This window comes from Tauraco erythrolophus, chromosome 3, assembly GCF_009769465.1.
Source record: "Tauraco erythrolophus isolate bTauEry1 chromosome 3, bTauEry1.pri, whole genome shotgun sequence".
Taxonomy (NCBI): domain Eukaryota; kingdom Metazoa; phylum Chordata; class Aves; order Musophagiformes; family Musophagidae; genus Tauraco; species Tauraco erythrolophus.
Genome location: NC_141467.1, coordinates 4,148,545 through 4,174,374, shown reverse-complemented (window position 1 = coordinate 4,174,374; position 25,830 = coordinate 4,148,545). Strand labels below are relative to the sequence as shown.

The following is a 25,830-nucleotide window of genomic DNA, read 5'->3' as shown; positions in this document are numbered from 1 at the left end:
TCAGACCAGAGACTGGGTGTGCCCTTGGCTCACAAACCTGACCTGCTGGTTGCCAGAAGCTGAAAGATATAAAAGGGGAAGGAACCCTTCGTACTCACCCTGCTCCTCATAGGTGTTGGCTGCTTGTCACTGTTGAGAGAAGATGTGGAGCTATATGGATCTTTGCTATGACCTGGAACAGCTGCTCTTAGATCCTTATGAAAAATGAACCCTTTGAGAGAGTAGATCTAACCTGTAGTCGCAAAGGAAAGTGAAACTATAGAGAATCATACAACCTGAGAACCAGTGTCTCAAGTTGGGCATGTAATCAAGTCCCAGACAAAGGACCAAAGGATCAGAAAAACAAAAAAGCCTCAGAAGACACCACAAAGAGACTCTGAATTAACCCTTGACAGGTTAGAAACTTGCTAGGCGTTGCTGGTGCTTTAGCACAGGGCACGACTGAGACTCCAAAATACCACAATAAACCATCACAGAAACACTTGAAGAGCTCAGAGACAGATGTAAGCAATACGTCCTGCAACTGCAAGGTGTCCAGTAGGTGCAGAAAGAGACAGACATCAGCCTAGTGAATAGAATGTATACAGGGAAGACAGTATCAGCAGTTCCAGTAGTTCTTCCCTTGGAAAAAGACACTTGTTGAAAAGATCAATGAGCTGTCAACCTGAAAGCAAATAGAACCCGTTCCAGACTAGTAATTCTTATCTTAAGTGACATAACTTTACTGATGACTGCCTGTTGTGCTGGACAAGGCATATGGGATATATAATGACTGAACATTTCTTTAGTTTAATGACCCTAAATTCACACCATGTGCAGTGGAGTACAGGTTTGCATATCAACATCAGATGTCAATCTGTACTTAACTGGGCCACAACAGTGGGATGGTTTGTCAGCAGTTGATATCTTGCTCGGCAGACACAGTGCTCAGCAGGAGGTGGTGTTAGAAGAATAGGGATTTGCAGAAGGATGGGGAGACAGATACAGAGGCAAACAGTAGAATTTCAAGTGCTGGCATTGTTACTGCTTCCTGAGCTTGACATGATTCATATTCCCGAAGGCACTAAACAGTTGCTGAAAGTAGTTTCAATCATTCCCATCTGGAATACTGCATTCAGCTCTGGAGTCCCCAGCACAAGAAGGACATGGAGCTGCTGGAGCAGGTCCAGAGGAGGACCGCCAAGATGATCTGAGGGCTGGAGCACCTCCGCTATGAAGACAGGCTGAGAGAGTTGGGGCTGTTCAGCGTGGAGAAGAGAAGGCTCCGTGGTGATCTTCTAGCAGTCTACCAGTACCTGAAGGGGGCCTTAAAGGAAAGCTGGAGAGGGACTTTTTACAAGGGCATGTAGTGATAGGACAAGGGGCAATGGCTTTAAACTGAAAGAGGGCAGATTTAGATTGGATATAAGGAAGAAATTTTTCACTCAGAGGGTGGTGAGGCACTGGAACAGGTTGCCCAGAGAAGCTGTAGACGCCCCATCCCTGGAAGTGTTCAAGGCCAGGTTGGATGAGGCTTTGGGCAACCTGGTGTAGTGAAGGGTGTCCCTGCCCATGGCAGGGGGGTTGGGACTAGATGATCTTTGAGGTCCCTTCCAATCCGAACCGTTCTGTGATCCGTAACAAAGTATTATACTGACCCAGGGTGTCTCAGGTGGCCATATACTTAGAGAGAAAACACACTCTTACTATAACTTGCAGAAGGGAGGTGGGCAAGGGGCACTGAGTCTGCTGCTTAACCTGAGAACATCTTAGTGGCTCACACCGATACGCCCAGAGAGGCATGTTTCTGGGCTGTAGGCGTGCTCTGTGCTCTGCTTGCCGCTCATCTCCCATTCTCAGGTAGTTTGTAGGCAACTTTGGAGGGACTCTGTTGCCACAGTCAGATAAGTGACTGCAACAGGCCAAAACAACCAAACCAAGTGAAAACTCTGCAAGGCAAATCAAATAACTAAGTCTGGATGACAGCATTGTCGTATCAAGGGCGAGCCACCAGTACAGGCAACAGTGCAAGGGCCTCAAGAGCAACTGAATGTTCTTGAAGAATGTAGTGAATGTATTGGAAACGTAAGTATTTGGATTGTGTTTTTCATAAGTGGTATTTAAGATTTTAGATTATTAGTATTTTAGATTTTGGCTGAGAAGACGAAATATGAAATAGAGAACTGTAGCTTTAACTGTTTTCAATTTTTCAAACACAGGAAATCTTAAGACATATCCCATTAAGCAGAAGCTATTGGGAAAATGTCATCAAAATAAAGATCTCTGCCCGCTGTTTTGGCTGGAGGCAGGCCGTGATTATTGAATACCACAGCCTATACCGAGTATCATCTGATGGTGGAGGGATGGGGAACGACCTCCTAGCACTGCCTACAGCTGCTTCTGTGGCTGATTCAAAGATTCTCGCTGACTTTGGCAGGTCACACTCTAATGGCTCAACCGGTGGCTGAACATCTCAATGCTCCTCGCCGAGTTTCAATGGGAACTTCAAAACTGACCTCTTTCTACCCTGAACAGTTTTCATGGACTGTGTAAGAGAAGTCCAACGGACATTATGGTCTCTTGGCTTCCTGCAGAGAGGTGTTGCGAAGGCTGCGTTCCCCTAGGATGACATGTATATGAACTGGAAGCAGAGGTTAAGTTGTTATAACATTATTTTTCCATTTGAGGACACTTTGATATGTGCCCAGAGAAACAAATACATACCTAGCTTATCAAGGGAACGCATTTGGATATTTTCACTCGCACTCAGCAATGGGCTATTCTTAGTAACTCACAACATACACGTGCCTTGCAGCATGCTTTTTGATAGCCTTGTTTCTATTCCTTAGGGATCGAATATTTTGTCATATTTCCAAAGAATCCTAGATTAAAAGAATCTTTTTATAACAGGGAAGTTTCTCACAGTAAGGAATAAACAGAGCTGCTGCTAGGACCAATTTATTTCTTATATATGTATTGGAGATAAAAGTGTCAGGTCGACCTGGTAAATATGTGCAAGTCAGAGCGGTGTAAATTAAGGATTAGAACTGACTGCTCTAAGCGTTAAAGAAATCATGTATTTTTTAACCACTTAGTGAAATCAGAATTTTCAAGCCCTATTATTCTTTCTATTTTCTGAATGTTTAAACCAAGCACCCCGCAGCAATCCCAGTATCTGCACTTCATTTGCAATCCATCATGAATTTTAAGGTGGATTCATTTTTTTTTAAAGCCCAAAGTGCATACAAACAAAAGTAGCGGCTGGCAGGTTTAGAGACACAGAAGTACGGTAATTTGGGACATGGTTGCCATGGCAGCTAACCTACATCCGAATTATCTCATATGCTTTTCTCAGCCATTTCCAGCGTTATTCCTCCTGCCTGAATTGTCTGTTTCTTTTTTTTTTTTTTTGAGATCTGCCTTCCACAAAGCCCTCTTTTGTGCCACTTTGGTCTCGTCTGCTGGCTCAGCCCTTTCATCCTGGCATACTCCCTATTCTGTTGATATTATCTGTTAGTGGAAGGGGAAGCAAGAGGAGTAGGAGGCAGAAGGAGATGGTAGTCTTTCAGCTGCTCTGCCTGTCGAGAGCAGCTTCTTGAAAGCTGATTTTTTGCTGGAGTAAACCACAGTGGTAACTCCCTTCAGCTTCAGGGCTTAAAGCTTGCTGCAACATCATTGATTTTGATGAAGTTACTGCAGATTCACAGTGACATAATAGAAGCCAAATTTGGCTTTAAAACAGTGAATTTATCAAGTGATGAGTGAATTCAGCACCGTGGATATGGATACATGGCAGTAAATCAGGGTGCTATCTCTTCTATCCAGAAAGCAGGGTTTGAAATGCTGTAGCGATGTTTATTACCAAGTAGAAATATTAAAAGAAAGGGCAATGAGTCCTCCAAGCTCTTTCCCTTCCATTGACCTCCCTCTCAGCACAGTTAGAAAATAAGCCCAGTGCTATTTATGAATTCTAAGGTTTCGTTATTTATTTCTGGTGAAACAGTTCCTTTCTGTCAGATGACTCTATTTCAGAGGAAAACCATTCCACTGGCTATTTCCGACCAATCATCCTTTTTATCTCCCTTCTTGCCACCTCTGAGAACTAAGTTGTGACGCTGCTTCAGGGGAACCCAGCCCAGGTCTTATCAGTTCCTGACAGATCATGGATAGCCGACATGCCTTCTGCCTATGGCTGAACGTGAGCTCAGGGTTTACAGAAAGTGAGATCAGAAGATAAGTAAAGAGTATTTACTGACTTATTTTTAACATAGTAAACTCGATGTGGTGTCAAAGCAGAAGTTTTGTCTAATTTTTTTTTTAAGAAGGTTCAGTTTCGGTATCAGTTTGGTTGGTTGTTAGTTTTCAGGCAATTGCCTAGAAGGCGATGGCTGCTGCTGAAGACTTGGCATTGCCAGATACATTTGTGTGCAAAGCCAAGGAGTGGGGTTTACTCAATTTCTCACCCTCATATCACAAAGATGTAGAAAAATCCCCGGATTTGTAGGATTACAGGCCATGCTAAAGTGATCTCTCTTTTCAGGGATACTGAAAGCTATGAGATTCAGCAAGAGTTTTTTGCTCTCGTTTTCTGAGTTCATTTATTCAGTCATCTCAAGATAGGTTGCTTTTTAAAATGGACTTTCAAAATATTAAAAACAGTGCAGATACTAAGCACAAGGACTGAGATCTTGAGAAGTGACAATGAATAAACACTTTATGATTATTTAGGCTTGCTGAAGACCTGCCCCCATAAATGCATTATGTAGTAGTTTATTAAACAACAGCTGAAGAACTAAAACGATCAGTTTTTGGAATAAATGGCAAGAGAGACAGGTCTGGCAACAGTATCAGGATTCCCTCTCTAGACCTGTGAGGAGGAAACAGAGATACTATACATGGTGGTAAATGTTTCAGAGAGAAGAGGATTTCCTCCCACTGCTTTTTAATCTTGGTATGTCACACTCTCCCACTCTAATTTTTGCTCTTCCGCTGTAAAAAGCTGCATGCATGCAGTAAAATTCTAATAAGGGAAAGCACTGCAGGCTGAAGCAGGCATCCTGAAGGGAGTCACGAAACTTGAAAATAAAACAGAGAATCACACTTCACATTCAGAAGACTGGGAATGTGTGACACTTCCCATTCAAAAAAAAGTCCGATGACTAAGTGTTTATATATATACTTGTATTGCATCCGTGTTGTCTAATACAACATAACAATTTCACGTGAATTGCCCATGTACATACTTTTCAGGGCTCTTTGCAAAGATCAGAAACATTGTTATTTGCATTTTACAGATGAAGAAACTGAGTTACGGGGAACCGAACTGACCAGCCCACACTTCCAGTATATTGACCACAAGGCCTTCCAGTTACCAGGGACCTCTTAGTGCAACACAGATCCCTGAAGTTATCAGGGATATTAGTTGTTGTTTATCCTTTTGTCTCACAAAAAAACCCTACTTGCCAGAGTTGCTGACAAGGAATTCTTTCATTTTGGGGGCAGAATGTGTTTAGTAGTTATTCCGGCAAGCTGTGATTCATCCCTTTTGGACCTCAGTCGTATTTTGCACGGCATGAGAAGAAAGTAAATTGCATCCCGGAGAGCTTTCCCAATGAAATATTAAAGCCACTATCTGTGATAAAGCTCACTGCTACGCTTTTCCGCACTATTGAGGGGGAAGGGAGGGGAGAAGTGCAGTACATTAAGTTGGGTGGCTATCCTTCCTGGTCCTACAGAGAGACTGCTGTGATGTTTTCATGGCCATACACATGCCAAACTCTGTGGAGCCTCAGGGCAGAGGAGGTTCAGGAACGGTTCAAAAGCAAAAGTGATGTCTCCCTGGTGTTCCCCTGTTCTGCTGCAAGCTGAGGCAGGGCCAAGCATACTGCTAAGTCCAAGAGGCTGATGGGGGGTGTCATGTGGTGAAGTCAAGGTCTTGATCCCAAATGATGCAGGTTGAAGCATGTGTTGGCTTCCTACTGCCTTGCTGGCACAGTTCCATGGGGGACACCCAGGTATGCAGAAAGCAGCAGAGGCTGGCTCACGCTGAGCCTCCCCTGATATGGGTTGAGGTGTGTCTCAGCGGCACTCCCAGGGCCACCCAGTTCAGATAGAGCAGAAGTGGCCTAGCCTCAGTTGTCCATGCTGCTTGCTTTCCTCTTGCAACTCCAGAATAAGATTACTCAGCAAAACTCTTGCTAGCACTCTGCCACCTCGCTGGTCACTCGACACACCACTGTCACAAAAGCTGGTGCTAAACTGCCCATCGTCTGCAGACCACTCGGGAGCCCATCCTGCCTCACCTGCCCTGGGTTGTGCTCCTCCAGCAGCGCTGCTCTCGGGCCTGTTCCCTTCCCCTGAAATTTAAGCATCTGTAGTGATGACATGGCTGTCTCAAGGCAAGAGTTTTCCAGCTGCTTAGGCAGCTAAACCACTGGCTTAACTTCTGTGCCTTTCAAGCGTGTCATTGCCTTCCATGGGAACAGCACTGGTTTTTGAAGACGTGGCAATCCAATGACAAGCCACCGCAGAGGCAGGTGGTCCTGCTCCCTGTCTCCGTGTGTGTTGGTCTGACCCCCCGGGGAGTGGGCTGTCATCCCCCAGCTTTCTAGGGGGTTAGTTCTCTGAACAAGTTTGGTGTTGGGTCAGAGAAGTGTCGGGGTTGCTCAAGGAAAGGGTCACAGCCATACTGCTGAGGGTAGCGTGGAGGACGTGCGACCGCCTCTTTGGTAGCAGCCAGCGTTTAATTGCAACTGGAGGTTGTGAAATCATCCTCTTAGAGTGTGCTTGTACTGGCAACCGCTGCCTCTACGTAACAGTCCCCATCCATTGTTTCAGAGTTCATCCATCAATTATCTGACACTCCCAGCTTTGCTGCCTGTCAGCTTTACCCTGTTCTCCATCTTTCACCCTTCCGCTGTCTACCTTGGGCTGCAGATGCCCCTGACCTGCCCAGTCCTACAGAAGTGTGCCCAACATATGACACGTTGACATCACTTTTTATACACATTCCACACTGATGCAGGTATAAATGCATGGGGAACCCAATGGTGGCTACACAGCAGCATCCTTCTGTTTTGCGTTTGAGCCACTAAGGATTTCACTTTTTTGGCGGGTGTTACTGCGCTAGATAATGGGAGAGATCTCACGTAGTTATATCCTGTCCCTGCGTATTTCAACTGTGTGTATCCCTTAGGCTCTCGCCGGCATTCCCTGTCACGTTAACTCTTTGGGAGTCGATTTCCTTCGCTAACCACCAGCTCCCCCATGACCACACCTCCCAGAAACACATCCGTGTGGCCACAGGGATACGGCTGCATCATGTCATGTTTAACTGCGCACTAGGGAGCAAAGCATGGGTTTGGAAGGACGGAGCGTGGCTTTGAAGCCGTGCCTGCCGAGACCCTGCAATGCACATCATTCCCTGCTCGAGGAGGAGGGCTGGACCAGGCGACCTCCAGAGGTCCCTTCCCACCTCGGCCAGCCTGATTCTGCGATGTTTGCTTTCTCCTCTCCCTTCCTCTCAGTTAAGGACGCGAATGCCCGTCCGAGGCTGAAACAAAAGCAGTTTCGGTCCCGCACAGGCGGGCGGGCGGGCGGGCGGCACCTGCCCGCTCCGGCACCGCGAGCCGCAGCGCTGCCTTCCCCGGGCGCACCGGCAGCGGGCGGTTCACGCCGGCGCCCCGCAGCACGGCTGTGCGGGGCGGCGCCCGCGGGAGACGATCGCGATCCCGATCCCGATGCCGGCGCTCACTCATCCCCGCAGGAATGGGGCGAGGCCGGGCCGCGCCGGGCGCCCGCCGGCCGCTACAGGTGGGGCAGGTCGGCGGCGCGGGGGCCGCTGGGAGGTGTAGTCCCGGCGGGCGGGCGGCGGGCGGGCGGCGCGGCGGCGCGGACTACAAGCCCCAGGGCGGCCCGCGGCCGGCGCGCCGGGGCTTTAACCGCACGTGAGGGCGGCGGCGGGAGGCAGTTCCTGGCGGCGCGGCCCCGCGGTTCGCAGCTCCTGGGGGCGGCCGAGCGGAAACCCGCCTCCAGCCAGGAGAAAACCCCGGCCAGGGCGCGGGGGGGTGGGGGGAGATGCGCCTCACCCTTCCCAACAACGGCAGGCCGCGGCCATCCTTAATTAACAATTAGCTCGCCCCCAGTCACCCCCGGCAAGCACTGTCCCATGCACGCTGACCCGCCGCCGGCGGCTCGGTAGCCGGCAGCCGACGGCTCCTCCCGCGGCGCTGGTGCGCGGGTCGCTTAAGCCATGGGGAATGGGATGAACAAGGTAACGCCGCTCGTCGTTGTTCCTGTGCGTGAGTGCATGTGCGCGGGCGAGGCGCAGCGCCGGCCGGGGGTGGCGGTCCCTCCCCGCGGGCTGCCGCGGCGCCCCCTCCTTTGTCTCGCCCCTGGGGGCGGTGGGCGCCCGGTTAAAGAACAAAGACCGGGCCAGGAGAGGCTTTTCTCTTCGACTTCGGGGGTCCCCCGCCCCGGGGCGAGGGGGGAAGGGAAGGAGACCGTGGCTGCGACGCTCCCTCGGGGCGCGCCTCCTTCCCAGCCGCAGCGCGGGCGGGGGGGGGGGGGAGAAACCTGGTTTCGGTGATGCTCGCCCGGGCTTCCTCTTCCCGGGCGAAGCGAGCCCGCGGGGTTGGGGGCGGCCCCGCGCCCCCGGCGGTTCCCAACGGTCGCTAACGGCCGCCATGCCGCCCCCCCCCCCCCCGGCGCTGTGGCCCTCCCCCGCCGCGGGCGGAGGCCGGCTCCCTTCTCGCTGGGGGTGCCCCGGGGGGGCGGCTCGGGGCAGAGCCGGCACCCCCCCTGGCTTGCGGCAGGACGTGGGGCGTTGGGCCGTCAGCCCAGCGAGCGCGGGATCAAAGCGTTTCACTTCTCCATCGCTTCCTCCCCGCTCGCTGGAACAGGATTGCGGGCGCTGCCCCGCGGGGGTCTGCCCGCGCCGGGCAGTGCCAGCTCCGAGGGTGCGGAGCAGCCGACGGGTACGGGCTGTCGCTGGCGGGCCGGCCCCGGTGCTCTGGTGGGGCAGGAAGGTGCTCGGCCCCAGTGGAGATCACAGCGAGGAAGGAAGATGGATCTGTTTTGCGAAGGGTGTTGGCTTTTTGGCAGTGGGGGGCTTACTGGAAGCACTGATTCCCCTGGTATGGTGTGGTGGTTGTCAAGGGACAACTGTGATTTTTCTCAGCATCTCTACCTCTGTTTTAAACCCAGGTTTGAAAGCGTGGTGGTAACTAGCCTTTTATATATAGCTTACTACGAGGAACAGAAGTTGAGTCATCTCTTCTGTCTTAACATCCTGCTTTGAGGACTTTGGGAGTAGCTTCGCTGTGAGCGTGGCCTCCAACAAAGCAGAGGAGAAGAGCTAGAAATAGCTGCTCATGGGTTGTCCAAGTCTGACATCCTTCCCCCTGGAAGTCAGACTGGTGAATGTCCAGAGTGCTTAGCGTGCCACCTGGGAGGTGAAGCTTTTCATCCTATGAATAGAGACATGGAAATAGAAACTTTAGGCAGCTGAAAGATCTGGCTGGTCAGTCCAACTGAGATAGCAGGTAGGAGGTAGAACCTCCCTTGGTCCTCCACTCCATTTTTTGTTTCAAAGGCTGTCGATAATGCTGTGATATGTAGCCGCTCCTTGGAGATTCCTTCTAGGAGTGGCCAGTTAGGAAGAAACACAGCTGAAGAGACTTCTTTTAGACTTCTGGTACATTTGTACCATTTTTCTGGGGATATTTGAAATTATCAAAACATTGGATATGGGATGCTAAAACTGCAATCTCGGGGGAAAAAAAAAAGGACAATTCTTAACCCTTTGAAGCTTAGCACTGCTTGTCTGCATCACATCTTGCTACAGTACCGTGCAGTCAGGAATTGGCAATCTGACTGCAAGCAATTTGGTCATTTTAATTCTGTTAAATGTTGCCCTGACACATACCAACCCGAGCTTTCGGGACAAGCATAGCCCTACTTTGATTGTTCTCCTCCCTTCTTATGGCTGTATGCAAGAGGATGAAATGTGCAGTGGTTCGGAAGGAGCTGGCTCCTTTAAGGAGGCTACAACCATGTTGGGTACTGACCATGAGGGTTTATTTTTGTAGGGGTCCCGCGTGTAGGTCTGGTACTTGCCACCTTCAGAATGTGCTCCTGGATCATCTGTTCCTTTTGACCTTGTGAGTCAGCAAATGGCAAAGAGGCAAGGGGAGGCTTGGAGTCATCAACGCCGATGTTGGGGGGTGTTTGCTTGGCTCAGTGTAGTCTGTCAGTACAATTTGCCTTGGTTTCCAACTGAAGTGTGTTTTTTGTGGCACAGCTATATGCGGGCAGTAGGAGAAAATAAGCAGCTTATCCAATGGAGGATTATTTCATTTAGGGAATCTCTTTGTACTGATGCCAGGGGAAGAGGATTAGTGGTGACCTGTAATGGGTATGGTAAGGAAAAGCTCCAGAGATTGCTACAGCTGCTGTGGCTGCTCTTGGATGCTGAGCCTTTCTCAGTGGCATGGTCCCCTCCTATTTTTCTGTCACATGATATTGATGTATTTCATTGCAAATAGCAATCGCACCTGACTTTATGTGGCCATTAGTGCTGATCAAGGGCTGGAGGCCTGGCAGTCATCTTAGGTGGCATTTGTCTTTTGTTGCTAGTTTTCTCTGTAAAACTAGCTGTGCTAAGGTTTTTACATCAAGCCCACCCAAGCCTCCAGCTTTTCCCCAAACTAAACTGAAAGCATTGGTTCATAACTACCCTTCTCGTTCCGCTCAGAGAAGGAGAATTGACTAGTGAGTGTTCATTGACTTAGCTACTGTTAATTTGCAGACCTTTGCTTTTTTTTTTTTGCTTTACATCTTTTAAGTACAGGATGAGTAATGGAGTCTGACTTAGGAAATTGTCTGGGTTGCCTGATTTGTCTTCACGCCTGATGTCTACTTTTGACTTGTATTCAAAGTTCAAGTTGAAGTCTGTGGTTGAAAATTACAAAGATGTTTTCCAGGAGCTGAAGTCTAGCGGCTGAGATGGTGACAAGAGATTGTAGTACTTAGATTTGGTTATCTGTGACCAGGATATGCTTAGTGAAGAGTTTTTCCTGGGTTTTAGTTCTTGTTTGTACTGTTACAGTTAACTACCCGTTATTCAGGCAGACTCTTCTGAAGGGGCAGGTTGTGTGTTATCACTACAAAAATGGCAGATAAGCCCTGTTCGCTGTAGGAGTTGATTTATAAGAAATATAAATCAGTGTGGATACTTCCAGCTGATGCAGCCAGTTCTGTGGAAGCCAGCGAGGCTGTGCTGGTTTGTGTCAGCAGCAAATCCTTCTCCCTGACCTGTGCTGCTCTCCTGTGCGGCTGGACGAGGTGGGCCTGTCTGCTCCTTCTACAGCACCTGGTCATCTCTGCAGAAAGCCCAACGACCTTCTCCGAGCACCCATCTAGTGCTAGCGCACCTAGAAGCAGCGTTGGGCAAGGAGTTAGATGCTTTATTGAAAGCGTGTGTCAATATAGGGAAACAGCATCCAAGTAGCCCTCGATGCCGTTTTCCAGAGATGTGTATTTTCGGAAGGGACTTAGGACAAACATTAGCAACTGGAGCAACTATCATCCGTTGCAGGGCTCTGCCTTTGTGCGAGGTGGAGGACGGGAGCTGTTCTCATGCAAGGTACAAATGAAGACAGGCGTTGGTGCCCTTGTCGCTTGGTCGTGCGTTCTTCTACATCTGTTATTTAGTCCGTGGTCATTTTCTCAATGTTTCGGATGATATAAAAAGGTTACTGTTTTTATTCATAAAGCAGTGGTTGAAAAGTTCACAAAAACAACCACCTTATTTTTCTTCTCTTCTGACTCCCACCCCTTCTCTCTCACACGCCCCGAGCAGCCATCGGCCTTCATCTTGCACGGCCCGGAGTTGCAGTTACTGAAGGCAGTGTGAGATGACACAGCTGAAAGTTCCCAGCCGTAGTCTAGTGCCGAAGTATTAGTCAGCACGGCATGAAGATTCACTTCTTTCCAGGTAGCTTTCACCCATAGTAATGTTTCTTGCTTCTAGAATGACTAGGACAACAGGGGTAACATCTGTCCTTGGTTGCAGCGTCCTAGTTTCCTATCTAGCATATAGCGTTGCTTCGTGATGCACAAATGCAAACTTCTGGATTTTTCCTCCTTTGCCAACAAAAATCTAAGAAGCCTCGTTTTTGCAACCCCCCTGTGTTTCTTGGTATCTTTAATTTATAATGTCTAACCTTAATGACTGTGACTGGAATTTAAGCTTTTGTCTTTTCTTGAGAGCACATATTTGATGCAGAAATAATGTCCTGGAGTCTAAAATGCTATAGTCTACAGTAGTGGTGGTGTGATTTGAGATTTGTGTTGCAGATAGGAAGTATCCATCCCTGGATGTGTTTAAGAAAAGGATGGATGAACTGCTTAGGGACATGGTTTAATGGGGGATTAGAGATGGTTGGACTGGATGATCTCTAAGGTCTTTTCCAACCTAGAAATTCTATGATACCAGACAGCTATTTGAAAATATCAGAAAAGCTTTTTTTCGTTTTCTTAATTTCTTAAGTTTAAGTTGAAGGAGCTGGCTGGAGTGATCTGGTTGGTGAAATGAGTTCATAACTTGACTCTCTCTCTTGCTTTAGACAGTCTTTTTTTCTTTGTAGAATTCGGCCATTAGCAATGGCCCTTGGGTACTTTGCTCTCTGGAGCAGCCACTGACTTCTGATTCCTAACCTGAGATGGTGGCCTTTGAGCTGTGCTTCTAGCAGAGTCACCAAGTGTGCTTAAAATATTGAATGAGACCGTGAGACCATTAGCCTTGTACGGACGGAAGGGAACAGCAGAATCTTGTAAGATTTCTTTTCCCTACTTAATACCCTGTCATTAGAAACTGCCCTGCTGGTTTTTGCTGTCTTTGTAGGAGCGCCAGATTTGCACGAATGCGGAGGGAAGGAAAGAGGAGAAAGCTGTCTGAGCTTATCTGTGCAAAAACTCACGGGTGCCTGTTCGTACCAGACTAAAGGACCGTTGTCTTGCCTAGCTGGTGCTGTCAAGCAGCCCTTGGTGTGTAAGCAGTTCATGGTACAGCCAGGGTCCCAGAGAAGCGGTTTTCCAATATCAGTTGCAGGATTGAGCCCCGTGGCTAGAACTGGCACGACACGGCAGGGATGGATCACCCAGCAAAACCGAGAGGGAGGCGTGTTTGCACAAACTGAAGCTGCAGGGAGTTTGAGAAGTGCCGCAGCCTTTCTGTTTGCTGCAAGGCTGGATAAATAACAGCGAACGCCACGGTTTTATCGGATGGAAGCCGTGGAGTTAAGGCAGATCAGAAGCTATTTTGCAGGCCCTTCTGCCAGCCTGCTAACCTTTGAGTGGTAAGCTGGGTCGCCTTTCAGCAGAAAGGCTGCAGTGAAACGGAGACTGGGGCGATAATCCCCAATGAAAAGTCCTTCATGACTTTCGGAACTTGGCGGCTGCCGGAATCGAGCAGAATGGGTGGAGTTTTCCCTTTAAATAGCTGCGCCTGGGAGGCTGTTGCTGCTGTTGTGGTGACACTTGGGTGTTGCTAAGGCTTTAGGAAGTCGGCGCTGACATATCTGTATTGGTGGTATGCTCTGCATGCACTGAAGAAAAATGGGTCGTACGGTTTCACCACCATAGTTCTGGTCTCTTCAGAGGATGTGGGTGTGGGTCAGAGACTTCAGGTGGCAGAGAACAAAATTATTGGCCAGAAAACGTGCGTTCGGTGTGCCTGGGGTTTTTTCATGTCCTTACTGCTGTTCCCAAGTTGGGAGGGTTATGGAAGGGTGAGAGGGGTAGCACTGCAGCGTCACCTGCCTCTGTGTGTGTGCATGTGTTCTCAGACTGCACGGGCTGGTCCTCAGCCTGACCTTGAAACTCCCCAGTTAAAGAAAATCCTGTAACCGAGACCTGTGCAGGCTTCTGGGAGTGTTGGGGTGAGTGGGTAGATCTGGGAGAGAAACATGCAACTCGAGGACTTTCATCAGTTCTTTTTCTATGTGAACACATAACTTGGTTGTTTGCAGTGGTTTCCTCTATGGAAGAGCCCCACAGTGCTGCAGCCGTGACTTGCATGGCTTTGCACTCCAAAAAGGCTTGAAGGATGTCTTTTTGCAGTGCTTTGTCCAGCTTGCTTAGCAACTTTAGGCAAATCACCTTCTCTGTATGAAGTTTCATCATTAGTTAAATAAGGGTAACTCTTGTCCTGCTGTGGAGGGCAGGGGGAGGGGTATGTTGTGAGGCCCACTTTGTATTTGTCAACCACTCGTGCTGTCCTTGGAGAGCCTCCATGATGTGAGAGTCTGCATGATTAACAACCTTGAGAAGGTTGCAAAGAGGCACAAAATGTTGTCAGCACTCTTTACATTGCATTTGACAATAGTCTGCTAAAGTAGTATGTTCCATCCTGTATGCAAATTGAACTTTGTCAAATTGTCTTACCACAAGATATCTATATTTGATACTATATTTCTTTCTCGCAGATTCTGCCTGGCTTGTTCATTGGCAACTTTAAAGGTAAGATTAGTTTTATCGTTATCTCTAGGATTATTTAGCAGGAGTCTTAAGGTGTTCTTTTGCAGGCGTACCGAATTCTCTGACATCTCTGCAGCTTCTTTAACTCCATCTTGCTTCATTTCTGGATTCACCTGGTAGCACTTGAAGAAGAACTAGTTTGCTCTCTCATCTGTGTGCTGTGCTGCAAGTACTTTAAGAAAAGAAAAATGAATGCCATCTCCTTGGAGCATGCTTCAGCTGGAATTCCTAAACATTGGCCTGCCTTAGATGGTTCCTGTGCTTGACAGGCAAGCCTGTGAGCCAGGCAAATTCTTTATAAGGCTTATTTCAAGTCCTCCTTGTAAGTAAAGGCTTAGTATGCCTCCTGCTCATTGCTTTCATTGTTTTGGTTATTTATAACAACTGCTAAAGAGTTCTGTTATCACTGCTTGTGAGACTGATAGGTCTACGGATTGCTGTCTGACCACTGATACTCGTGCTGTCTGTGTCGTGGATGTAAGTTTCTCTGGATTTTTTTTTCCTTTTTGCATGAGGTTTATTTTTTGTGTACAGAAAGACAGAACCATGTTTAGAAAGCACAGGAAACTTTATGTAGACATCCAAATAAATGACCTGTTCTCAAAGCACTCTGTTAGCAGCAGTTCCAGCTGACTGTCCCTACTCAGAAGTAAACCAGTTGTGCCTGTACAGTTGTTTTGATACATCTAGACCCTGTATTTCCTATGCCTCATGCCCACCCTTCCTTTGCCCCCCCCATCCCCAAACCTGTGAGTTCAGTGGGTTTTTTTTTCCTGATTTACTTGCCTCTGGACCTGCTGACCCATATTGCTGGTCCAGTGCTTGCTGCCCCTTTTGAAGCACAGCTGATTGCCTTGAGAGGCAGCCCGGAGGTACATGTGAACTTAAAAGCTGCCTTTTTCCCACACTGGGATGCAAGCACAACAGCTAGTGTGTGAGAGGGAGTTGATCGTGCCATGGTAAGGAAATGAGATGATGAAGGTGAGTTTATACTGGTGGAAGTAGGTAATGAAAGGAGGAAAAAAAAAAAATGAAAGCAGGAAAAAAGGAAAATAATGGGAAGAGGATAGTTTTGAAAACATTTTGGATGGACCAGTGGGCCAGGGACAAAACCGATTTGATCATAGCCATGTTGCTTCCTCTTTTTTTTTTTTTGTCAAGTAATTTAGGAGAGAGATGAAATGGGAGGATGTTTGATAGTGCAGTCCTTTAGGTTTCAAGCTGTCTGGCAGAGTGGGCAGGATGGGCCTGGGGAATGTGGCTCTCCATCTGTCCCTCTCGCTGTGGCCATCCTGCTGGTAAGCCCTGACAGTCCACCCAGGGGAGTGAAACTCAGCCAGAGCATCTGTTTCTTGGTGCAATTCCGTTTTCAGCTGGTGAACAGTTTGACCAGCTGGGGGGAGTTGGCCACGGTTGCGGAGTGAGTCAGCATCTCTGCTGATGCCAGAGCCTGTGACCCTCTTGTTGGTGCTGCTCTGGCCACTGGACCATTCCAAATGGTCCTTAAATGACGTGTCAGGTCACTTCTGCGTATAGAGGCGTGCACGTGAAGGTGGTGTGAGCGGGCAGGGTTTCTGTGAGTCTAGCTGAAAAAAAGCAGAGGCTGAAATGCTTCAGCTACCTCCGTAAAACAGAGTAAGGATGAGTTGGCTTTAATCTCGGTGTTTGTGTTGTGGAGTCTGGTTTTTAAATTGATTAGAAACACAAACAAAACGTTCACTTATTGCTGTGACCTTTGCTCACGCTGCGTTTAATCATTATGTTCTACCATCAGAAGAGTCTGTTGTTATGATCTCAAATTAGGTACCGTACCTGGAGAGGAAGAGAGAAGATTGGTTTTACAGTGCTTCGCTAATACAAAAGCAAACTTTTAGAATTCTGTATTTTTCTGCATCCACTGCCCATCAACGTTCCCCCTGCGTTGTTGCTTAAGAGCAATTGCAAAAAGCTCTCTGTGCAGTGAAGTTCTCATTTAGGAACAAGCTGTTGCTTAATCACCAGTGTGTTTTTCTGGAGGAGGAGTTTGATTACCATGTTCTTGGGGCGTGTTCTGATTTGTGGCACTTTTTCAAAAAGTGCCTAATGAATTTTGAGACTGCCATAAAGGGGATCGTTGCCTGAGAAATACTCAGCAGCACGTACAGTTGGGATTGGTTAGAGCATGCTGATTTGGGCAGCTGAAATGTCTGGGTAATTTTAAAGATGTGAGTTTACAAAATTATTTCCTGTAATGCACTTTTGAGCAGTCTCCTATTTCTTCAGCTTGAGACAGATAGCTTGAGCTGAATAAAGTTGGCTCTTGTCAGTAGAAGGAATAACACTGATGCTCCGGCATTGTGGGTCTGACCCAGGCACAGGGCTGAGGCATCATGGCACCCTCCGAGTCTCTGTGCAAGGGGTAGAGGGGAGGGATCTTCTCTAGAAGGTAAGGGGAATCTTCTGAATCGCTCTGACCTGCCCTCTGGAGGATTGCCTCCTCTCCTTGCTCCAGTCACTCTTCAGGGAGCCTGGGCAGCCAGGGTTTCCGTAGATAGGTGGTAGAAATACCATTCTACAAACATTCCTGTCTCCCTGCTGCATGGGAGACCTCTGGGGACACTGACAGACTGGGAAGAGGCACAGTTGTTGCAGCTGGATGCCTTCCTGCTGAGTGAAAGCGGGATGTTAAAGATGTTAAACACCGTAATCCTGGAGGGCTATTGTCTGGAGGAGGCATTCAACAATTGTTCTGATTGGGAATTACTGCTCAATATTCAGCAATATTTCTACTTTATGTATAGGGCTTCTTAGTGTCTTTCTAGGCCTAATCAACTTAAATAGTCCTTGACAGAGGAAGTGCAAACTTCTCTGCGTTTCACCGGGAGATAAACTGAGGGCTGAGGAAAAACTTTTGAAATAAATTTGTGGCAGAAATGGGAGTTGAGCTCACTGCTTCTGGTTTGTCTGCTGCAGCTTAGGCACATAAAACGAGAGGGGCTTTTGTTAACCACCTTGGGGTCTTTAGGGTAGAAAGTTCTGTATAGTCCTGGTTATGGAAAGCACTGAAGTACATGCTGAAATCCCCTAAGTCCACGGGACTTGAGTATGTCTCTGGAAAACTTTGCTGAAAAAGCATGGATCTTGGCGTGTGCTTAAGTGCTTGTTATCTTATAAGATCTATAAGCATGATTCTGCTCATCAATAGCACATTAAAATTGTGCTGTGTTCCTGAGAGAAGGTATTTGAGATTGCACAGCTAGAGGGCAGAAAAATTCAAGAAGAACCACCGATGTCCGTACAAAATACCAAGACCGAGTTTGGTCTGAAAGCCCAGAAGGAAACAGAGCCCTCTGGCTTCTTCGGTGAAAGTTGAGGAGGTGTTTGTTAGTTCTTGGCAAATGGGAGGGTGGAGGGCTAAGAGAGAATAATGAAGGAAGGAAAAGAGGAAGTTAACTCTTCTTCCTGCCTCTAGCTCGGGGGTGGGGGGGGGAATTTTGGTTTGTTCCAGTTGTACCTTGCAGATGAAATTCAATCCTCTCAAAAGACAAAGAATTTACTGTGGGATTGGATGCCCATGTGTCTTCTGCACTGGAAACCTGACGTCATTTGAAAGGCACCTGTGCTTGTGATGAAAATAGGTGCTTTGTTCCTTAAGAGACTGATACGACAGGGGTTTTTAGCCTTTGCACAAGTAGAAAAAATACCGTGTCTTCTGGCAGGAGGTTCCAAATGAGTACTAGTGTGGTTCCAAACTGAAAGGTGTAGCAGTAGTGGGCATCAGAGACTCAAGAATGTTTCTACCTTGGATATTAAAGAGTTTGTCTTCTTCCTTGCTTGTAATCATATTTAGAAGATTCAAGTTTTTCCAGTGGAATATTTGGGGGCTTTTTGATTTGAAGGGGAAAGCCACAATAAGAGGTTTAATTCCCCCCAGAGATTCCAGCGTTGCTGTGGATGAGCTAGAGAGTCTTGGGAAAGTTTCTGCCCTTCCCATTACTAAGTGTATAAAAAGGCAGTACCCACCAAGTGGTTCTGCTGTGTTCACAGATCCAATCAATTCCTGTTATCAGCTGCTTAATTTTCTTTTGGGAAAAGTTTCATTTTCTAAGGCTTTATTCCAGGTATTGAAAACTGAAGAGGGTGAAGATAGCATCCCCTTTTTCAGGTTCATCTTTTGAAGGAAGACTTTTTGTAGGTACTCTCATTCAACAGAACAGTGGACCTTTTTCCCCACCTTTCTCACTCCCTGGCAAGGTCCTTCTGAGAGGTTGGGGCAAAATATGTACTAGAACGTGGTGTGAAGTGGGGACAGGAGATGTGAAGTTTTTGTTTGTGTGCTTAGTTTCTCTGTGTGTGTGTGTCTGTCTGTAGGTGTAGATCACTAGACTCTGGAACAAAGCTCTCCTGATATGAAACCATTCTCAGTAATAGCTCTTAGTGCTCTGAAACATTGGAGAGGAGATTCTCCTTTAGGTGTCTATCTCTAGTTCTCTCCAAAGCGGAAAATAAAGTGTAGACAAAAAGTTGTTTTTAAAAAAAAAAAAAATATCTGGTGATGATGAATGTGTAGTCTCTGTACATCTGCAGATTGAGACTTAATACTGTTGTACTTCTGGGCTGACTTGCCTTCTCTAAGCGCTTACCTTGGTTTTATATATATAACCTAAAATTTTATGCTGAAGACTTAAAACTAGCTTTCTGTGTTACAGGAGCATGTCTGTCTTTTCAGACTAACAAAAAGGTCAGAAATGTGGGCTTTGGAGGAGGAGGAAGAGAGGATGCCTTTAGTTTGGGATAGCTGGCTAATGGGAGGAAAGGTGACAAAATGAACATAGACTAATCTCACTTATTTTGTGGAGACATTTGATCTTCTAAATTCACAGGTGAGTTGCAGTTAAATGGTGCAGATCCAGGCCTGTATCACTGTAATGCTTCCTCCCCTCCCCGTTCCTCGAGGGATGCTTCTGTATTACGTTGTTAGCAGTAGAGGTGGAAAAGACTCTGCAGCTGTTTCATCCCATTTAACTCCACAAAGGGAGAACTCTTTATTCCTCACCTTGCATCTTTATGGATGTTCTAAAATACTAAAGCAAGAGAGAATGGTTGTGTGTACATTTGAGACTTCTTCACCCTAGTGTTGGAGTCCTTCAGTCATGGATGTGTCTTAATCGGAGTGGTTGCATCAGTATCGGCTCCCTTTTGCATAGGAGGGACAGAAGCACGAGATGCTGGGTGATTTGCTCCCCAGCCCTGCGGTAAGGCTTCCCAGAACTGCAGGGAAGCAAATTCTGACACACACACACCCCCGTCCCACTCCCTGGTCCCATTTTAATGACTTTGTCATTGCTTTTGCAATTAAATGTTTGCAGCTCTCTGCATATAAATAGAGGTTAAGCTAGGAGTCATAGGATGAAATTGAGGGAAGAGAAGCTAAATATGGGTGTGGGAGGGAAAGAGGAAGACATCCCCGGTGTGAATTGTGTCCTTTTGGGAGGAGAGAGATTCCTGAAGGCTTTACTTAAAAGTCCACGTCAGCTGAGAAGCATTTTGCTGTATGAAACAGAATATTAGGTAACCTACTGTGAAGAATAATGCCACACTCGAGGGACCCTTTAGGGATGCACAAGATGGACTCTGATAGGCTTCTTTCATCTTTAAATTTGGAAATAAGGTGTTTCACGCTGTGATTTCAAAATGTGAGCCCGCATGTGGTTGTACAGCGCTGTGCTACAGTAAAGAAGTTAGAATTGCTGTGGTGATTCTTAGGGCTTTTGGTGGTCCTTTACATAAGGCCTTAATGTGTGGGTTTTTTTTTGTAATTTATGGTATGAGACCGTGAGTGACAGGATATCTGATTTGTACAGCTGTTTAAATAACGCTGCCTGTAGTATCTGTAGAGACTTATGGCAGGTGCCAGGGGAACCAGGGGAATTTCCCCTTTGTAAACTGTTGAAAGTTTAGATCCAGATAGTACAGTCATTGGCTGGGGAGCTTTTTCTCTTCTACTCTTGTCATTTGAATATTTGTTTCCTAAATATATCGAGGACTTGCTGGTTACCCTGGGATGGATGTTGGGGATAGCTGTTGCCAGCTTTTTTCTAGGAATATTTGTAATCTCACTGTCTTACTGCATAGGTTTGATTTGTTGAAATTCCTTTAACCTAGCTCCTTGGTTAACTGAAGAACTAAAGTCTTTCGATCTGAGTTGTGCTGTGTCCATTAGGCCTTTCCAACTGGTTCAAAGCAGTCAGCATTTAATTTAGATCATATCTCCTTTTAGAGCTGTTTGCCTTGTGTGGCAAGCCATTTCTTACCATGGGGGTCATACTGATAATTAGGGACTGGGGTCTCAATGTGCTAGGTATGCATTAACACTGAGTTCCAGCCAGCAGGCTCTGAAATCTGCCCTTAGCCTTTGGAGAACGGAAAGCAGTGATTTTTAGGGAGACTGAGGCTGGCTTCTGGGCTTCCAAACCCTTGCCTGCTCAGGTGTTCTCTGACGAATCAAGACTGTCCTATAAACTATTAATAAATCTGAAGGTCAGGTGGATTAGAAGACCTCTTCTGGCAATCAGAAGCGTTTCTTCTTTGAAATACTCTGAGATTTTTAGGAAATTTTAATTGTTCTGTGAAGCTTGACCTTTATTCTGTTTCAGATGGAATTTGTGTTAATCCTGTCCTGAAGGATTAGGCATCTGTGTTGATCATGCAGGGCTGACCATTAGCAAGTGAAATCAATGCAGTTTTGACTCTTCTCTCCATTTTATTAGCTTTAGAGAGACTTCCATTATTGGATTAGGTTTAAATTTTAATGCCTGTTACTGTGCTCATATGGATCTTGCCTATGGGGCAGTATAATTAAATGTCCGATTCCTCTTTGACATAAAAAAGGCATTGAAACTTTATAGTAGAGTGGAATAAGATGAAGCAAGAGATGCTAATTGAACTCTTGCACGTACATAAAGAATGTACAGGTGATGCTATTGTTATTTTTGTACCTAGAGAGAGCCGGTTTGAAACCTTTGTGGTCAGTGCTCTTTTTTTTTGTGTGCAGCCAGGCTAATGTGAACAGATTGTCTGGGTAGATTTGGGAGGCAGGTGTTCACATCACAAAACCACTGCTGTAATTGCCATGGTGTGCTGTGCCATTCTCAAACGAAAAGGTCAAAAGTAAATGGACACAAACTAACTTTTACCTGTATTAGTGGTTCTTTGAGGTCATTTTCCGGCATGATAATAGTTTAGTATGGGCAAAGTTGCTCACCAGTGACAGATAATCTTTACCTTCTTTCTAACAGAAACAAACATATACTTTCACAATGTCTAGCATCAAATTTTCAGCCTCCCCAGTTTGCTTTCCAGTTTTGAATGTTTGAAACCCCTTGGTTACAGGTTTAGGAACCACCTTTTCACAACTGCACTTCCTTGCTGTAGCGTTGTGCTTTTTCATACCTTCGATATGTTTATCATCTCTGTCTCTCTTCAGACTTAAAATTATGGCATATATTGGCTAAAAGCACGTTTTTCCCTACTAGTCTGGAGCAAGTAAGAATCTAGTTCTTGCTTTGGCTTTCCCATTAATACCTCAATTCAGGTGATGTGGTTGGCTTCACTTCTCAGACCTGGATATCACAAGGTTTATCTCCCAAGTGAAAATATATCTACTGCAGGGGGGTTTGTGGGTAGAGAGGAGGTAAGCTATTTCTTGTACAGCTCTGACTGCTTGTTCAGATGACTGTCACCTGCACACAGGCATGCACAGACTTATATTTCAGATGCAAAATACACGAAACTTCTGACTTGAGAACACATTCCTGAGTCACTTAAGCTTGTTCTATATATAGTATGTAATTTGTTTGGAGTTAGAAGTGTGTCTTCCCGTTACCCACTCTGATGATTGTGTTCTAGAACAGCTGCATTTGGGGTTTTGCTTTGCTTTACAAAGCTTCAAAAAGAAAGGTACCAATGATAAGTGATTTTCAACATGCACAATGGAAAGGGGAATGGGCTGTTTCCAGAGATTAAAGAAGTTCTCTTCTTTTTTTCCCTTTATTGCAGATGCCCGAGATGTAGAGCAGTTGAGTAAGAATAACATTACGCACATTCTTTCAATCCATGACAGTGCCCGCCCTATGCTCGAGGTAAGAGGTGTGGGGAGCTCTGTGGTAAATCCTTACTTTGCAGTTGACTGTTACAGTCATCTTGGTGTTAATTTCTTGTTCTGTACGATTGGCATTTTGAGACTGGTTTTCTTGTGGCAATGGTTGGCAGCTGTAGTTTTGCGCTTCCAGTCACAGATCTTGTTGTTGCTGCTGTTATAACAACAAGAAATCTTAACTGTCAAAGGAAGAGACAGTTACAGTGTCAATCAATATAACACAATAATGGGATTGTGTTATTAATTTAACAGCAAAGGTAAGTTTCCATCTCTGTGGAGTTCATGCATCACATAAACAACAAAATTCCTTCTCCTCCTTCTCCACTACCAACCGTCCTTTGTACTTGGGCCCCTTTCTTAAATCTTTATAGCAGATGGTTGTGTAAGAGATTTGCAGTCCTCTTCTGTGTAAAATAGCCTTGTTTAGGCTTGGGGTGTGGGAGGAACCAGTACTGCCTCATATAATACATCTAACGTAGCAGAGTATCTGTAGGTCTCCAGCACTTTAACAGGAAGTGTTATTCCTGATTTTACTGGAGGGAAGCTGATCTGAAGAGCTGAAATGACTTGACTTGCTGTGTCACCTTGAGCAGTGGAAGAGCTGGGACCAGGCTGCAGGGCTTTTGTGTTGGACTGCTGTGCTTTCTTTACGCTAGCTTACCTTGGAAGGAGCGGAGTTTGGCTGGGCTTTGCTACACCTTTAAATCCTGCTATTTGATTTATGTTGGGAACTGTTGTCCTCTTAAATTTGTTTGTTCCTTCCCTGTATTTCACTTTTGATGAAATATGACAAAATAGTGGGTAAGGCAGTTACTGGTGTTACCCCTCAGAGGCAGCTGGGAATCTCTGCTTTTCATTCTCTTTGTGTAAAAAGTCTCTAGTGAATTTAGTCCTTAAACTCCAGAATTTCCATCTTTCCCAGGCAAGTCAATAGGTAAGCTGAACAAAAGGTATCCCTAATAAGTCACAATTAAAACCAAAACCAAGTTAATAGTGAATTCAGGTTGACTGAATAAGGGTGATGTAATGTTTCCTCTAGGGTGCTGTTCTCTAAAATGGATAGAAGCTTGCTTTGCTTTATTGTCATGATTAGAAAAGTAGGAAGACTAATTATGGCACAGATCAGCTGCAACCTCAGGCCAGTGTTTCTTGTGGTGGTAGTTTTGGCAGCCCACATGCCACCACCTCACTTGTGGTGGAGCATCTGTTTGCGAGGCTGCATGGTAAATAGATCTGTGAGCTTTTGTGGGTTAAAAATAACCCAAGTCACCATTTCTTCCTCTAACTATCCCCGCAAAAGACATGAGGGATTATATTTACCCAAATCTGTTCCCAATGTGGTTCACAATAGTGTCTCAAAAGTTAGTGGCATGGGAACAAGTAGTGGCTGGTTGAGGATGGACTTGCTTAATTCACCCCTTCTTCTAAAAGACATGTTTCTCCAACTGTGCCTTCTATTTTGTCAGCATGCAATGTACTCCTTTATGTGCAGGTGATGTGGAGAACAACTGTTAAAACTTCTCCTCAGTTCTTAAAGTCGTGGAAGGATTTCAAGTTTGTTTGTTTGGGAGCTGAGCTGATTATTAATTACTTTATCATTCATGGTCTTACTGTGGTGCTTGTTTGCCACTAAATGCTTCTGTTTAGGGACATGGCTGTAGAAAACATCTGTTAGGTTGCATTACTTCCTTCGTCATTTACATCTTTGCGAGGTTGTAGGTAGGTTTGTTTACAGCTTGTGTATCCACGTTGTGCTCTGGGCTTGTTCTCAAGTCCACTGCAGTGAAATGGGAACGCTTTCCCTATGTGTCTCTCTCTTCTCCTTTCCTCCCAGACTTCACTCATGGAAAGTGAGGGCTGATATTTGTGTTCAGAAATTCATCTGATGTTGTTTGGACTTTTAAATGTGCAATTGCAGTGATATGAGAAACTTTTTTTTTTTTTCCCCCTGAGATTCCCTGTTTTGTATGTATGTATCTACGTGAATGCTGATCATCTGTAGAAAGCTGCCTTTCCTTGGCCTGCAGCAGTTGCATTTGTCTTCTGCTAACAATATTTTATCTCAAGTATTTCCTAGTCAACCTGTGGGAAATGCTACAAATACTTCATTAAACAAAGCTTTCCATGTAAGAAATGGAAGGTAAGTGTTTTTAGACGTCAAAAACTCAGTAGTGTTGTAGTAACATGTTATCAAAGAGAATTTGGCCTTTTTTGACTGTCTGTGGAACCAATGAATATGGATGCATACCTTAGCTCTCAAAGCTGTCACAGGTTACTGACATCTTGCTTGTTGGATTTGAAGTTTCAGTAATGACTGTTTTGATGCAGTAATACTTCTGATACAGCACTTAAAGCTGATGATGGTGGGCAGAGAGTTAAAGTGCCCAGTGTGGCTTCGTTGTCCGTACTTAAGAATGTGATACTCGAGAAATAAAAGTAAGCATCAGACTATGTGGTGAACACCAACTATGTGGTGAACACCAACTGATATAGACTGTAAAATTATTTTCCACTGCTGTAACTTATGGCATTGCCCCTCTCTGTGATGTTACGGAGTGTTTTTACTTGATTGTTTAAAATACTGAAATTTGATTTCAGACATTATCTCAATGATCATTTACAAACCCTCGTGGATGTCTGATTTATGGGTGGTTCATAATCAAAGTTTGGCCTTAGGAAGTTATTGGGTACTTTCAAGCTGGAATAATAGGAAAAAGTAGTTTTAAAAATCAGTTGGATTCTAATACTACTTATACCTTTAGACATTGGCATCTTGCATGAAGTGCAAGACAGAGTTGTTTTGTAAGGCTTCGAGTGATTTAGACTGGAAGGAATTTGCCAAAATCTGGCCTGAACTATCTTGCTATATTGCCCGTTAGTTCTTTTTGTATGAACTGTTTCAAGGAAATTTGTCTTATGATAAAACCAATCCTGAAGTTAATTTATATGTATAGAGAGCATCCTAAGGCTATTGTTCCAATAAAGTACACCATTGTTATGCAGGATCTGAACCACTTAGGTAAGCATTTTGTAGTTTAAAGATGCAGATTTATAACTTGGTCGCAAAAACCCTATAGGTAACCAGTGGTGTGTCCAAGAGAAAGGACTGCATGCCGTATGGAACAAGGTTTGTTATTTCAGATGCACAGAAGTCACCCCCTGAGTCAGAGCAGTGT

General features: G+C 45.8%; 1 protein-coding gene across 4 annotated transcripts in view; it reads left to right on the top strand.

Moving 5' to 3' along the window:
- The first annotated feature begins 7,767 nt into the window (after positions 1 to 7,767).
- The window catches only part of DUSP22 (dual specificity phosphatase 22), a 44,908-nt gene continuing 26,845 nt past the window's right edge, over positions 7,768 to 25,830 (top strand). The window contains exons 1-3 of one of the 4 annotated variants that reach the window (XM_086608426.1): positions 7,768 to 7,791; positions 14,466 to 14,499; positions 22,555 to 22,637. In XM_086608426.1, the coding sequence (XP_086464552.1) occupies positions 22,629 to 22,637 (9 nt within the window). In that variant the 5' untranslated portion in view covers positions 7,768 to 7,791; positions 14,466 to 14,499; positions 22,555 to 22,628. Of the gene's footprint in view, positions 7,792 to 7,988; positions 8,252 to 13,634; positions 13,700 to 14,465; positions 14,500 to 14,642; positions 14,840 to 22,554; positions 22,638 to 25,830 lie in introns of those variants that run through there. The other 3 variants (XM_086608424.1, XM_086608425.1, XM_086608423.1) reach the window with 3 other exon arrangements.